Source organism: Chrysemys picta, chromosome 4 (assembly GCF_011386835.1).
Source record: "Chrysemys picta bellii isolate R12L10 chromosome 4, ASM1138683v2, whole genome shotgun sequence".
NCBI lineage: Eukaryota > Metazoa > Chordata > Testudines > Emydidae > Chrysemys > Chrysemys picta.
This window is the reverse complement of record NC_088794.1, coordinates 122,788,237-122,803,550: the sequence shown is the minus strand read 5'-3', so window position 1 is coordinate 122,803,550 and position 15,314 is coordinate 122,788,237. Positions and strand designations below refer to the sequence as shown.

The 15,314-nt window shown below is 40.1% G+C and overlaps 1 protein-coding gene across 5 annotated transcripts in view; it reads right to left on the bottom strand.

The window, feature by feature from the left end:
* Positions 1 to 15,314, bottom strand: part of TTC8 (tetratricopeptide repeat domain 8) — a 66,033-nt gene that overhangs the window by 19,384 nt on the left and 31,335 nt on the right. For 3 of the 5 annotated variants that reach the window (XM_065593498.1, XM_065593503.1, XM_065593499.1), the window contains 3 exons: positions 14,247 to 14,406; positions 13,469 to 13,558; positions 5,516 to 5,560 (listed from right to left, as the gene is read on the bottom strand). In XM_065593498.1, coding sequence (XP_065449570.1) covers positions 5,516 to 5,560; positions 13,469 to 13,558; positions 14,247 to 14,406 — 295 coding nt within the window. The remainder of the gene's footprint in view (positions 1 to 5,515; positions 5,561 to 13,468; positions 13,559 to 14,246; positions 14,407 to 15,314) is intronic. The other 2 variants (XM_065593501.1, XM_065593500.1) reach the window with 1 other exon arrangement.

The window sequence follows — 15,314 nt, the reverse complement described above, 5'->3', positions numbered from 1 at the left end:
AACATATTGATCAAATCCTACCCATCAAATCCTGAAATCTTTAGTCTCAGTGGTGCTATGCATGGATCTAGTTGTTCAAAAAAACTTGAAGTTCACTAACTGAAGCCACTAACTGGGGGGGGAGGGGGAGAGGGGAAAGGGGGAAGCACAGATTTAAAACCTCCCTTAATTTGTATTTGTTTATTGGGGTACATAAGATGTCAAATTACATGCCTGCTCACAATGTATTTGAAATAGGTATTACAATGAGAAAAGGCCAAAATGCAATCAATGCATGTGAAGAGAAACGTCCTGAGTGTATTTTGGTGACAAGCATAGCAACTACAGTGGATGTTAATGTTCTTTGCCTTAAATTTTTAAAAATGCAGTTATAAAAACAGAACATAGTGTGCTTTACTCCACCCATGGAGTGTGCTTTGCTGGGGGTTGGCACTTATCAAGGCAATACTATGGGCTGGGATTATTAATCAGTATACAATATGTTTGCTGCTGTTCCTTAAGAAAAATTGTAATGAGAGCATCACTAAACTTTCAAGCATGTCAGACTCTGGTATTCCACTCTTTGGTTGAAATGAGCTCAGCAGAAGATGAACAATTTCTGAGCAAGGCTTTTAAATTGTCCCATTTTCACTGACATTTAGCCCACACTGTTTAGTCCACAAAATGAAAATCAAGAATAGTTCAGTGTCTAAAAAGAGTCAGTTATTGATGAATGATCCCAAAAGGAAACAAGAGTGAACAGCAATAATGGAGGAATCATTTCCTCTGAGAATAGGTATTTATTTTTCCTTAAGTGAAATAAAGGGATACTGGATACATTTTTGAAAAAAGTATTAAATACTGTATTAAAGAAATACTGTGATTTCCTCCACTCCTATCTCAAAAACCGGTAGATTTTTGCTGTATTTGCTATTAATATAGATAAAATACTTTATATTGTGTATGTTTAATCAAATCTGCATACAACTGTACAATGGTATTCTTTAATACAAATTGACAAGGAACTCAGCAGTACTTAAAGGAGTGGTTGAGAACTAAATGGAGGTGAAAAAAAGACTTAAGGCTTGTTTATTAATTATATTGCAGAAGACAACAGTGCAAGTCCTTCAAGATGGGCAAAATGAGACAAAGATCCCCTTTCTCTACTAATATTTTTCCATCTTATTTGTAAATATTTAATATCTTTCTTTGGATGCGATTACAAGTTTGGCTGGTAAAGGTAATAGTGTTGATGTAATATACTTAGACTTCTGTAAGGGATCTGACTTGGTACCACATGACATTTTGATTAAAAAAAATTAAAAAGATACGTAATTAACATGACAAAGTAAATGGCTTAAAAGAGGTCTAAACAATAAATCTCAGTGTAGTTGTAAACAGGATATCATCTTTGAAAATGTGTTTTTAGTGAGGGCCAGCAAGGATCAGTTCTTGGCCCTATACTATTTAACATCATTATTAATGACCTGGAAGAAAACATAAAATCATGACGGATAAAGTCTGCAGATGACACACACATTAGGGGAGTGGAAAATGATACACTAATACAGAGTAATCTGGATTGCATGTAAACTGGGCACAAGCAAACAATATGCTTTTTCATATGGCTAAATGTTTACATGTAGGAACAAATAATGGTCGGCACTGTGATGGGGGTGTTCATGCCACACCAGCACTGATGGGGTTAAGGTGCCTCAGAAGGGGCCAATTAACCATATAGGCTGCACCTTGGGGAGAGCCAGGGACTGATAAAGGCTAATTGTTGATGAAACCCAGCTGTGTAGGGGCAGGCTGAGCTTGTATAAAACCAGGAAGTTTGCAGCAAAAAGGGGCAGTAGGGAGGGAGTCCACACTCATTCTCTGGACACAGAGAGCTGGGCTGGAGGAGATCCAGGAAGGAGCAAAAGCCCTGGTATCCTAGCCCTTCAGGAAGGGTTCACCCAGAGGAGTTGCAGGAAGAAAGCCTGTGGAATGCAGAGTAGGAAGAAACTCAGGGAAAGAGCTGCGAAGGCAGAGATTGTGTAGAGCTTGGCTGCTGATTATAGGGTCTCTGGGTAGTGGGCAGGCCTGGGTTCCCCTACCAACCACTGGGAAAGTGGCATGGACTTGGAATTGGCATGGAGGACTGCCTGTGACAGCATCTGGACAGACTGTCCAGAGGGACTTTGATACCTTGGAAAGAGAAAACGATATAGTGACCTAGATGGAGGCTGAGTCATGAAGAGAGAGTACCCTGAGTCCCAGAGAGCAAGAAAGGCCCCAGGGCAAGTGAGCAACAGAAGAAGGTGCGAGACTGGATGAGAGCTGATCCCCAGACCCAACCAGATGGGGTGCCTCAACAGTGAGTAAAACTCTGCTTACACAACAGGGGACCCTATCCTGGGAAGCAATGACTCAAAAAAAAAAATTGCGGGATTATGGTGGATAATCAGCTGAATATGAATTCCTAGTGCGACACTGTGGCCAAAAGGGCTAATGTGATTCTTTGATGCATAAACAGGGGAATCTCAAGTAGAGATGCTATTTTAACTCTGTATTTGGCAAAGATGTAACGGTTGCTGGAATACTATGTCCAGTTCTCATGTCCACAATTCAAGGATGTTGATTAAACTGGAGGGGGTTCAGAGAAAAGCTACAAGATTGATTACAGAACTAGAAAAAAAGCCTTCTAGTAACAGACACACAGAGTTTAATCATTTAGATTAACAAACAGAAGGTTAATGGGTGACTTGATTATAGTCTGTAAGTACCTACATGGAGAACACGTATTTGATAATGGGCTAGCAGAATAACATGATCCAATGGCTGGATTTTGAAGCTAGACAGATTCATATTGGAAATATGGTGTAAATTTATAACAGAGTAATTAACCATTGGAACAATTTAGTAAGGGTTGTGGTGGACTCTCCAACATTGGCCATTTTAAAATCAAGATTGGATTTTTTTTTTCTAAAATATAAGATCTAGGAATTATTTTGAGGCAGTTCTATGTCCTGTTTTATACAGGAGATGGACTAGATGATCCCAGTGTTCCCTTCTGGCCTTTGACAATCTATGAAATCACATTAGGAAGCATATATCGCAACCTGTGAATTGACTCTTGGACTCCACCCACAGCCTCAGAATTAGTTCCACAGCCAATTGTGGACAAGATGCAGAGCTAGTCTGTTCTGTACCTTCCCACATTCATGGACAGGTCAGGAGTGTAGTTTTCTCTGACTTGTGTATAGCCAACTATGGGAACTGCTCTTCTGTGTCCACTGTTGCAGGAAACTTGCCTGGACAGTGGCTCTTCAAGCCTTCTGGTACTCTTCTTCTTTCACCCAGAGGGCAGCTTCTTAGGTCTTGGGACCACTAGTCTCCACACCTCATCCCTTTCCAAAAGAGTCATCTTAGGCTGCAAGGATAACCCAGCCCTTCATTACTGAATGACCAAGTGACCAAGAGTGCCTCTCTCAGGGAGAGGTGGGTGGGTGAATGAGTGAAGTGACTGGGATGAACAGGTGAGTAAGGGGTGAATTTAATTGATTTGAAGGAAAGAGTTGGGGTTTTTTGTTCGGGGGGGGGGGTTTGTTCTTTGTTTTTTGTGTGTGGTTTTTTTTTTTTTTTTTTTTTTTTTTTTTTACTGAGATGAAGTAATGGGAGGACTTGTTAAGGGGGTCTGAGAAGGAAGAAGAGACTGTTGGGAAAAGGAGAAACTAAATATGGAGGAATGAGGGTAAAGAGGAGAAGGGAGATAGAAATGGAAGTGCATGAGAAGAAACACTGCAAATAGGAGAAAAAGAAGAGGAGCAAATGAAAGCTAGGGAGCTGAATATTAAACAATTAAAATGTAGATGTTTAAAATATAGTACCATAAGTATAACCAATACTGTAAACTGAGCCACAAAAGTATTTCCTATGAGAGCTTAGAAAGTAAAGATACAACCAGTTACTGATATCTCTCTGTGTCAAAACTGAAATGTCTGTGGATCCCCTACAGGAACTCCAAAATACTACGTCACAAGATTTCTGAAATGTTACATATTGCTTGGGCTCTATGAACTTGCCAGTCCAGCCCTGGAGATCCTTCTGTTAATATCACTGAAATAGTTTAATGATATATTTTCACTTTCATTTAATATTAATTTCATGTTAGCATGTCTAAGTGATTTCATACCACGTAAGCCCCCTCACTGGTGGACTAGAGTTCCTTTTGGTAAACCATATGTATTTCCATCATTGTTGGCATCATAAAAATCCCACTTCCTTGATGTCAAAGTAAATTAGTAGCAATTAACATGTTACACATTCTGTTTCTTTCTGACACTCATTGATTGGTTATATTTTGGATGCTGGTATACTGAAATTCCATCATATCAAGAGAGGCCAGTGCAATCAAACTGGCAGACAGCATATGAGTGACATAATTTAGTGCCAGATTAAAAATTCATAGCATTTCATCTGAAAACAATTCTGCTCTGTCAACACAAACCATTTGTTTTCTGGTAATTATTGCTTCACTTGTTGAAAACCATCAAAATGGCACCATGGAAGAAGCAACTTGGGAATTTAATTAATCTTCAGCCCCCTGAATGCACCCCTTGCTCAATGCATCTTTAGGTGTTGCAGAAAAGCCAATAAATGCTTAATGAGCCATGTAAAATTGATCTGAACTTTTTCTTTTTTTTTTTAACTCCAAGCACAGCCTACCAGATACCATGGTGATGAATGTGCCAGAAATACTCTGTATGTTATAATAATTTTTATATCTTACTCATCCAACAAAACACACTTCACCTGTGTGGGCTGGTAAGAAAAAACTTGCAAGACTGGCTTACATAACTTTTGAAGAGTTAAACAACAGGTACACAAATTTAACTGTGACTGTTCAATATAGTATAAAACTGTGGTTATGTCTACACTTGGAGCTAAAGGTGTGATTCCCAGCACACACAGACTTACCCATGGTAGCTCTGCCAGTAATTTACCTGATTTTAAGTTCAATCCATTATTACTAATTATAGTATTATCCCATATACCATCCCAAACAATTCTCCCTCACTCTTAGTCTGCATCTACGCTTGAAAGAAGGGGTGAGATATCCAGCTCATGTCGATATACCCACACTAGCTTGAGTTCGTGCACTAAAAATAGCAGTGTAGCTGGGGTCGCATGGACAGTGCTGCTTGGGCTAGTTGCCTAAGTACATACCCAAGGGGTTCGGGCAGGTACATAGTTAGGGCAGCTTGCCTGAGCTGCCACTTGTGCTACCCTAGCTACACTGTTATTTTTAGTGCCCTAGCTCTGCTCGAGGTAGTGCGGGTATATGCTATTTTGACTTTGGAAAATAAAGGCATTAACATTTTAGTATTGGTGACTTTTTCATGCTTGGAACAAGAATTTTCTTAAAGCTGCAATTTTTTTATCCTAAGAACTAAAATAACACTAGAAGCCTTAGTTCAGCTGAAACCTGACAGACATGACAGAATAAGACTTAGTACAAGTAAAAATGTATTTTGTATAGATTACTTACATTCTTAACGTCATTTTCATGGTGAAAAATGTATTCGAACAATGCCTATCAGAAGAACATTTGAGACATTATCATGTTTGAAGAAAAACATTAATACCTTATATAATAAACACTTTGGGTTCTCAGAATGTAATAATCACCAATTACTATTCTAAAATAGCAAACACAGTTACACATAACTCTATTGAAACATTAAATGGACTTTGAGTTAGATGAGCAAAATCTACTGGTGTACTGTGTTGCCAGGAGATAATAATTTTTACATTCATAGTACAGTATATGAAATTACTAGGGTTGTCTATAATGTTTGGCTTTTAAAAAAATGTATTTTTAAAAACCAAAGTGTCTAATCTAGAAGTGAAAGTGACATTGTGGGGTTTCATGTTTATAGTCTCTTTACTTATGGAAAGAGCTTGATCCTGCAAAGACTTATGTACATGCTTAATTTTATGCACTGTGAGTAGTCTGGAAGTCAATGGAATTTAAGCATAGGCATATGTCTTAAGGACCAGGGCTCAAATTTGTTCAGTTTACGAGTGAAAATTGGCTCTTCTAAAGTTTGACACTTCATAGTCAACCATTCTGGAATCTGTAAAAAGCAACAGAGGGTCCGGTTTGCACATCATCATTAGTAAAAAGATTCTTCATCTGAAACTTGGCAAACAAGTTTAAGGATCCAGAAGAGAATGCATCTCAATCTCTACAGCTCTGTTGACTCTTCAGTACTACTAAATATAGATGTATTATGGTAAGAAAAATATTCAGTCAAGACTGAATATACAGAGGGAAAAGATTGGTTCGGGGGGGAAGTTCTGATTTTTTTACAAAGACATTTTTCTGACCTGAACTGCATTTTAAAGTGAATTTAATGCTAGCGAAAGATATTCGGTTCTCCACAATGGAGACTGAAGTCCTCTGTTTATTTACAGAACTGATAGGTGACTTTGCAGTGTTACTACCTGTGCTATCATGAAACCTGATATAATATTACTCAGGTACCAATCAGGTACCAATATCCAAAAAATCATTTTTCTAAGTGCTGGATGCCAGCAGTGAACAGCTGTTAGTTATTCTGTACACTTCAAACATTAAGTCTATAATCACAGACATCCAAAATGACATACGATGAAGCAGAGGCTTCAAAATTTAATAAACTCATCATAACAAGACTTTTGGTGGAGGGGGTGATTAAGAGCAAACATGATAAGAGAGATACAAATTAATTAAGGGTATAGAAAAGGTAGATAAGTCTCTAATTACCTCCTCTCATATTACAAAACAAGGAAACATTCAATAAAAGTGAGAAGTAGCATACCTAAAACTGAAAAGTAAACATTTTCTTGTATGATTTGCCTGTGATATTGCCCCAAGATGATATTGAGGCCAAAAACGTAACAGGATTAAGTAAGGCTGGACACGTATATGGATAAGAATAGTTAGAATTACAATAGTAAATCTTTATTTAAAAATAAATTTTGAAAGGGATATAAATCCTCCTGCTTTAGGACATAAATCAACCTCTAGGTACTGAAAATTAGAAAGAACCTTTCCTTATGTACAGCTAAGGAATACTCTGTCTCCTATATGGTTTCTTGCATCTTACTCTGAAATCAGAGGGGTAGCTGTGTTAGTCTGTATCTGCAAAAACAACAAGGAGTCCGGTTTTATTTATTTGGGCATAACCTTTTGTGGGTAAAAAACCCACTTAAGATCTATGCATCTCATTGTTTTTTAAAGCCTGCCACCGCACAGTCCGCACCCAAGACCGTAGGAGGCTGCGGGGGCCAGGGACAATGGTGGGGTGGAGCCCAGAACTGGCACCTGCTGCCGTGTGGCTGGGGGCTGGGGCCAGGGCTCAAAGTCTCATGACTGGAGCCTGGCACCCGTCATCCCACGCTGAAGCCCGAAATCCGAGCCTCACCACCCCTGGGAAGGTGGGAAACTCAGGATGCATGCTTATCTGGTGTTTGTGGCTCCAGATGGGGGGAGGGCCCAACCCCTTCTGGTGGCCCCGGGGGAGAGGTACTGCTCTGCGCCCCAGGAGACTGTGGCTGCAAGAAAAGCCCCTGGTGGCCATGGTGGCCGCATTTGAGAAACACTTTTTTAGTTTATCAATTTGTTCCAAAACCCCCTCTAATGACACCTCAATCTAGTACAGTTCCTCAGATTTGTCACCTAAAAAAATGGCCTCACATCCTCAGCTATGAAGACTGACGCAAATAATTCATTTAATTTCTCTGCAATGGCCTTATCTTTGCATGTTCCTTTAGCATCTTGATCATCCTGTGGCCCCACTGGTAGTTTAGCAGGCTTCCTGCTTCTGATTTTTGTTGCTATTACTTTTTGAGTCTTTGGCTAGCTGTTCTTCAAATTCTTTTTTGGCCTTCCTAATTATATTTTTACATTTCATTTGCCAGAGTTTATGCTCTGTTCTATTTTCCTCACTAGGATTTAACTTTCACTTTTTAAAGGATGCATTTTTGTCTCTCATTACTTCTTTTACTTTGTTTAGCCACGGTGCCACTTTTTTGGTTCTCTTACTATGTTTTTTAATTTGGGATATACATTTAAGTTGAGCCTCTATTATGGTATCTTTAAAAAGTTTCCATGCAGCTTGCAGGGATTTCACTTTTGGCACTGTACCTTTTAATTTCAGTTTAACTAATTTCCTCATTTTTGTCGTCCCCTTTTTTGAAATTAAATGCTACAGTGTTGGGCTGCTGTGGTGTTTTCCCCACCACAGGGATATTAAATTTAATTGTATTGTGGTCACTATTACCAACCGGTCCAGCTATATTCACCTCTTGGACCAGATCCTGTGCTCCACTTAGAACTAAATCAAGCATTGCCTCTCCTCTTATGGGTTCCAGAACTAGCTGCTCCAAGAAGCAGTCACTTAGAGCGTCAAGAAAGGTTCTCTCTTCATCCCGTCCTGAGATGCTATGTACCCAGTCAATATGGGGATAGTTGAAATCCCCATTACTGAAGTTTAAAAATTTTTTTTAACCTCTCATCTCCCTGAGCATTTCACAATCCCTATCACCATCCTGGTCAGGTGGTTGGTAATATATCCCTACTGCTATATTCTTATTATTAGAGCATGGAATTACTATCCATAAAGATTCTATGGTACAGTTTGGTTCATTTAAGATTTTTACTTCACATGGTTACACAGACTAGCTATGTGAACTTAATGGTTATGAGATTTATCATCTCTTTGCACGTTGGAGAGGTGAGAGCTCAGAGTTTTACAATTTTAAGCAACAATCCTTTTCACAAAATGAAATGAGGATCTTAAAACTTCATCATGCTATGGCTTTAGTGTCAATGCTGTCTTCTCCTTAAAAAAAAAGCCCTGCAAATCCATAAAGCTGCACATTTTAACTCAAGTCTTACTTTCTATAAGAAATATTAATGTCATATTACGTTAGCTTTCTAACACTGATAATTGTACTTACTCCCTGTGGATGTGTCTAGTAAGATTCATTAGACTAAGCGTCTTCTGAGCTGAAAGTGATGATTCACTTCAGCTTTTGAAAAAGTGCTAAGTTTTCAAGTGAGATGCTGTTTAAAAAATGTGTGCATGTGTTTGCATGCATGGATGTGGATCACAAACTAAATATGAGTCAACAATGTAATGCTGTTGCAAAAAAAGCAAACATCATTCTGGAATGTACTAGCAGGAGTATTGTAAGCAAGACACAAATAATTCTTCCATTCTACTCAGCACTGAGAAGGCCTCCACTAGAGTATTGTGTCCAGTTCTGAATACCACACTTTAGGAAAGATGTGGACAAATTGGAGAAAGTCCAGAGGAGAACAAAAAAAATCATCAAAAGTCTAGAAAACATGACCTATAAGGAAAGACTGAAAAAACTGGGTTTGTTTCTTCTAGAGAAGAGAAGACTGAAAGGGGACATAATAGTATTCAAGTATGTAAAAGGTTGTTATAAAGAGAAGGGTGATAAACTATTCTCTTTGACCACTGAGGATAGGACAAGAAGTAATAGGTTTTAATTGCAGCAAGGGAGATTTAGATATTACGCAAAAATTTCCAACTGTAAGGGTAGTTAATTAATCATTGAACAATTTACCTAGGCAGGTTGTAAAATCTCAGTCATTAGAAGTTTTTAAAAACAGGTTAGACAAACACCTGTCACGATGGTCTAGACAATACTTAATCCTGTTTCAGTGCAGGTATTGAAATAATGACCTACTGAAAACCCTTCCAGTCCTATATTTCTTACTCCTGGGAGAATTCTGTGCCACTGTGCATGCGCAGAATTTATGTTCCCCTACAGATTTCTTTGCTTCTCCACAGAAAAATGACTTTCTGATGGGGAAGCAAAGGGAAGTCACGAGCGGTCATGTATCCCTTCCCAGAAGTATGTTTCGGGTGCCCAGGGCAGCCAGCAGTTAGGTAAATCACTGTGGGGCAGCAGGCAGGACCGGAGAAGACCTGGCTTGTAGCTTCTACCGTGCACTGGGCTCAGCTGCTAGTCCTGGCTGGGCTGAGGAGGAAGGGACTTCCTCTTCCCCTGCACAGCATCCAGGGCTGTGACAGACCCACCCCCAGATTTCTCCCCTGGCTGTAGGAAGCTCTGCAAACTCTCCCCTCCCCCATGCTTCCTGTACCCATTGCTCCTCAACTGCAGGAGGAGGAATCACTGCACAGGGAGCTGCTCCCCCATCCGCCCAACCCCTTTGCATTCAGACCCCCTCATACCCTCCCCCTCGCACCCAGAACCCCTCCTGGTGAGCCCCATTCCCCTGCAACTGGACCACCCCAACGAGCCACCCGCACCTGGATCCCCACCCTACCGAGCCCCAACCAGCTGCACCTGGATTCCCCACCCCACTGAGCCCCACTTCCCCAGCATCTGGACCCCCCACACTGACACTCTCTTCCAGGCACTATCCCCCCCACACCCAGATGCGCCCCCCTGAACCCTCAACTACCTTCACCTGGACCCCCCTGCAGAGTCCCATTACCGTTGCACCCAGAACCCTCCAACAAGCCCCTGTGCACCCGGATCCCCCACTGAGCCATCCATACCCAGATTGCCCCCAAAAGAACCCTCTCAACCCACACCTGGATCCCCCCACACTAAGTCCCTCCACACTTGGATCCTGCCTTGCTGAGCCTGCCTGCCCACACCTAGTGCACCTGGCATGGAGGGGAAGGGCCCTGGGGTGTTTCTGGGGCAGGCCCAGTCCTTGCGCTGTGACAAGGTTGGGTGCAGCTCACCGCTGAGTCTGATCTCCCACCTCTGTGCAGCCAGTGGCCTGTGCTCCCCACTGCAATTCTGGAGCTTCCACATTTATTTGACAAATAGAATTTGCAGAATTTTAAGATACTGTGTGCAGAATTTTTAATTTTTTGGTGCAGAATGCCCTCATGAGTAAAAATTTCTATGATTCTATTCATATTATTACTGCAATTGAAGGTGTCAATCTGGAATGTGAGTATGCAAGCAACTTAACTATCCATCTGCATGTAGAGTTTCCAAATCTACACATTTAGTTGCAGTAAACACACATTTGCATACAGAACACCCATCTGATTGATTTAAAAATTTGTCACATTTTAATTAAGTTTTTGTTTAAGTGCCTTAAAATTTAGAAGAAAAGGGGATTCAGAGTTCAGGAAAAATCCTCACCTATCTAGGCTTCAGGAATTCCCCACATATTCCCATTTAAGACACTTACAAAGATAGGGTTTGTTTTTGTAAAACAATGTACAAATAAGTGTGTATTAATTACAGTCCTAGATAGGCTGACTGCCATTAACAGATTTAAAGGCAGATGTGCAATGCTCACCATTGCACATCTCAAAAAAGGGACTTCCACCTCTAGGTCACTAGTCAAATACAGCTCAGGTCAGAAGAGAATCAGCCCATCTGATAGCCTTCCAGTGGCCTATGCGAAGTGAACTGTGGGGATCAGTCCACTTTCTTGTGGGCAGGTATCCACATAAAGACACCACCAACACAAGTGGCACTCTTGTAGAGAGACTCAGTTGAGAGGTCACCCAATGATAAAACATGAAACAAAATCATCTTTGCATTCCTTCAGATGAGGATTGAGTTACATTTGTGAGGGAAGGCACACTGATATACTTGTTCTGTTGGTAGAGGACTTCAGTTTCTCTGGCTGTCAATCATGAGAACTAAACCGACTAAAAAAATTATGAGCACTAATGCTAGTGGAAAAATAGATCTAATATAAAAAAGGAAAGTAAGTCATGCCTTGAAAGCAAAGGAAAAAATCCAAACACTTTAAATCTTTTTTTAGATTAACAGTGTAGACTTTTATTCATACTCCCAATTCATCCACAAAATTCTCTTCTTGGAGGCTGAACAAGGCATTGTCTTGCCTTTTGTCCATCTTGCATGCATGGTTCAAGATTCATTGAACCATTAAACAACATTATCTGATGTAATAGTTCTTGAAAGTAACTGCACGTTCTACCACCATAACATAATGGCTTAGGTATGTTCAATGCCTCCTTTTAAACTTTGATTTAGTATTGTCTCTTCACAAATGTTTTCCAGTCTGGGGCAGACTGCTAATATTTGTGGACCTAGCATAAATACACCTTAAAATAACGTCAATTCTGTAAACTGAAAAAATGTCACGTTTTCTCACTTTAAGATTACAAGTTTAAGGAATGTAATGTCTTCTTTATAATAGCATAGAATGGCTATGTAGACTGTAATTATTCCCATTTATTTCTTTTCAAAGGAGGTCTATGAGAATAAACAGCAGTATAAAAATATACATGCACACCTATGGTCTCAGATTCTGGAGTGTCTATTTTGAGTCTGGCAACCTATGTGGAAGATACATTGGCCTTCCTATGTTAAGCTGCCGCCCATATACAACCTTCTGCAGTTCGGAGTTATGCAGCTTGGATCAGGAGGGAGGGAATGAGCTTATGTAAATGAATTGCTGATATCCTGTACTGGACCTGTCCATCTCCCCTTACTGGGGCTGAGCAGCCTGTTGGAGTCTCTTAATCTTAGACTGGGTCTACACTACCCGCCTGAATCGGCGGGTAGAAATCGACCTCTCGGGGATCGATTTATACAATCAATCCCCGAATCGACGCTCTTACTCCACCAGCGGAGGTGGGAGTAAGCGCTGTCGATGGGAAGCCGCAGAGGTCGCTATTTGCGTAGCTGAATTTGCGTATCTTAAATCGACCCCCCCCCCCCCCCCCCCCCCGTAGTGTAGATGTAGCCTAAGATCTTGAAAAGGAAGGAGAGAGAACCAAGAAGAATATACTGGTGAGAGGTCTTCCAGCTCCATCCACTGGGGCATAATAGGGGAAAGACCTAATGTTTCCTTAGGACCCTCCCTCTTATGACTGCAATTTCTTCAGACATGGTTCGTTGGAGAAACAGATGAGGCTTTAGTTTGAACGGCCTTTGCTACTTTTCCCGATGGACACAAAGGTGTCAGAGTACATTTGTGTCCAAGTATAATGTCTGTGCTCATACAGATGGATTCTTAAAACAAAAAAAAAACAAAAACAAAAAAGGCTTCCCCCATCTAAAGAAGGTGGGGGGGAAAATAGCTGACCCCATATTAGTACAATTGAGGTTCCAAATACTGCTGCTAGGCACTTCATTTCTGCATTTATAAGACAGGTCTACTGCCAAAATGTCAATTTACCACAGTATTGGGGATTTGAGGATTGTTAACATTGAGAAATACCTAATGCAATGTGTTATGATTGCTAACAAGAGAGCACTTTCTTCTCTGAGTAGCGAGCAGTCTCCTCAGCTGCTGGACCTTGAAAGATTGTGGTACCCCCATAGTCCAGCAGCTGCGTAGGAAATATTAGGCTGGAAAGGGTCTTAAAAATCTAGAAGAAGAGAGACACTAACAGTAAATTAACATTGAAGTGATATTAAATATAGCAGAACATTGACCAAAATAGTCACATACCTTTGCTAACTTTGGTTTTTGAGCATATTTTGCTAAATTCAATCTAGACAAGTTTATGAAAGGACCTTCTGGATTTGTGAGCATAGAGGCCTGAAAAAAAGTGTTAAACAGAATGAACCTATTACACTATACAAATACATTTCAAATATCAGATGAAAAAAACCTTCAGTTATAACTGCAGTAGAGTATGTGATTTAAAAAAAAAAAGAGAAGCTTTTTTTTTTTTTTTTTGGCAAAGACTTGGGAAGAACTGCTTATATGCATATATAGCAGGAGTTCAACAACACTTTTTGCCTACAAAAACCCCCCCTAGTTTGCATTACGTCTTCAATCCAGACACACTATTGGTGATTTTACTAAACACAGCATAAATTAGCCAGATTTAATCTTAGTAACTCACTGGTGATTTTAAAGAGAGACTACTGTTCTCGAACAGTGCAAAAAAATAAACAAAAGTGGAAAACTTGGAGAGGGCTCCATCCTGCTTCTGTTGAAGTCAACAGTTTTCTTCATGGAGTTCAGTGAGTGAAGAATCAGGACTGCAGAATTTCCTTTTGTGAAATTTTATGCATATTTAAATACAACAAAATTAACAAGTAAGGTTTGATAGCATTTTATTCAATTTTTTTTTTTTAAATATAGAGCTTGGCTATCTACTTCGTATTACTTGAGCTAACTTCCCCCAAGTTTGATTTTTTTCAGACGTAATTTTTAAGCTAAACTACATCATCATAGAAGGGAAAGCCATCCTTCATAGTAGTAAAGCCAAGCCACTCACCGTTCCTAGTCTGACATATCTTCCAGAAGCACTAGTAATTGGGCGAGCAGTATGAGCAGTTCTGGGAGTTCTTATAGCCTGTTCCATAGTGCCAGGTCGTCCACTTTGGGTGCTGGGTCGCACAAACCCTGTAACAGGTCTTCCTGACTGAGTCACTGGCCTAAATCGAATAAACAAATGTTAAAATGAAGAGCAGATGAGGGAAATGTGTTCATAGAATCCTAGCGATGTAGACTAGCTGGAAGGACCTCAAGAGCTCTTCTACTCTCCCTCCCTGGGCTGAGGAAGGACCAAGTAAACTTTGATCATCCCTGACAGATGTCAGTCTAACCTATTCTTAAAAACTTCCAAGGATAGGGATTCCACAACCTCCCTTAGAAGTCTATTCTAAAGCTTAACTACCCTTATAGTTAGAAAGCTTTTCCTAATATCTAACCTAAATCTCCCCTGCAGCAAATTAGGCCCATTACTTCTTGTCCTACCTGCTGTAGATATTGAAAACAATAGATTACTATCCTCTTTACAACAGCCCTTTTCATATTTGAAGACTGTTATCAGATGCCCCTTCAGTCTTCTTTTCTCAAGACTAAACATGCCCAATTTTTATCCTATCCTCATAGATCAGGTTTTCTAAACCATTTATCATTTTTGTTGATGTCCTCTGGACTTTCTCTAATTTGTTCACAGCTTTCTTAAAGTGTGTTGCCCAGAACTGAATACACTACTCCAGCTGAGGCCTCACCAAGGCCGAGCAGAGTGGGATAATTATCTCCTATGTCTTACATGGGAGGTAATTAATACATCCCAGATTATATTAACCTTTTTTGCAACTGCATCACACTATTGGCTCAAGATCCAGGACCTGATGGTATTCACCCAAGAGTTCTGAAGGAACTCAAATGTAAAATTGTAGGACTACTAACTGTCATCTATAACCTATCATTTAAATCAGCTTCTGTACCAAATGACTGGAAGATAGCTAATGTGATGCCAATTTTTAAAAAGGGCTCCAAAAGTGACCCTGGAAACTTCAGGCCAGTAAGCCTCACTTCAGTACCGGGCAAATTA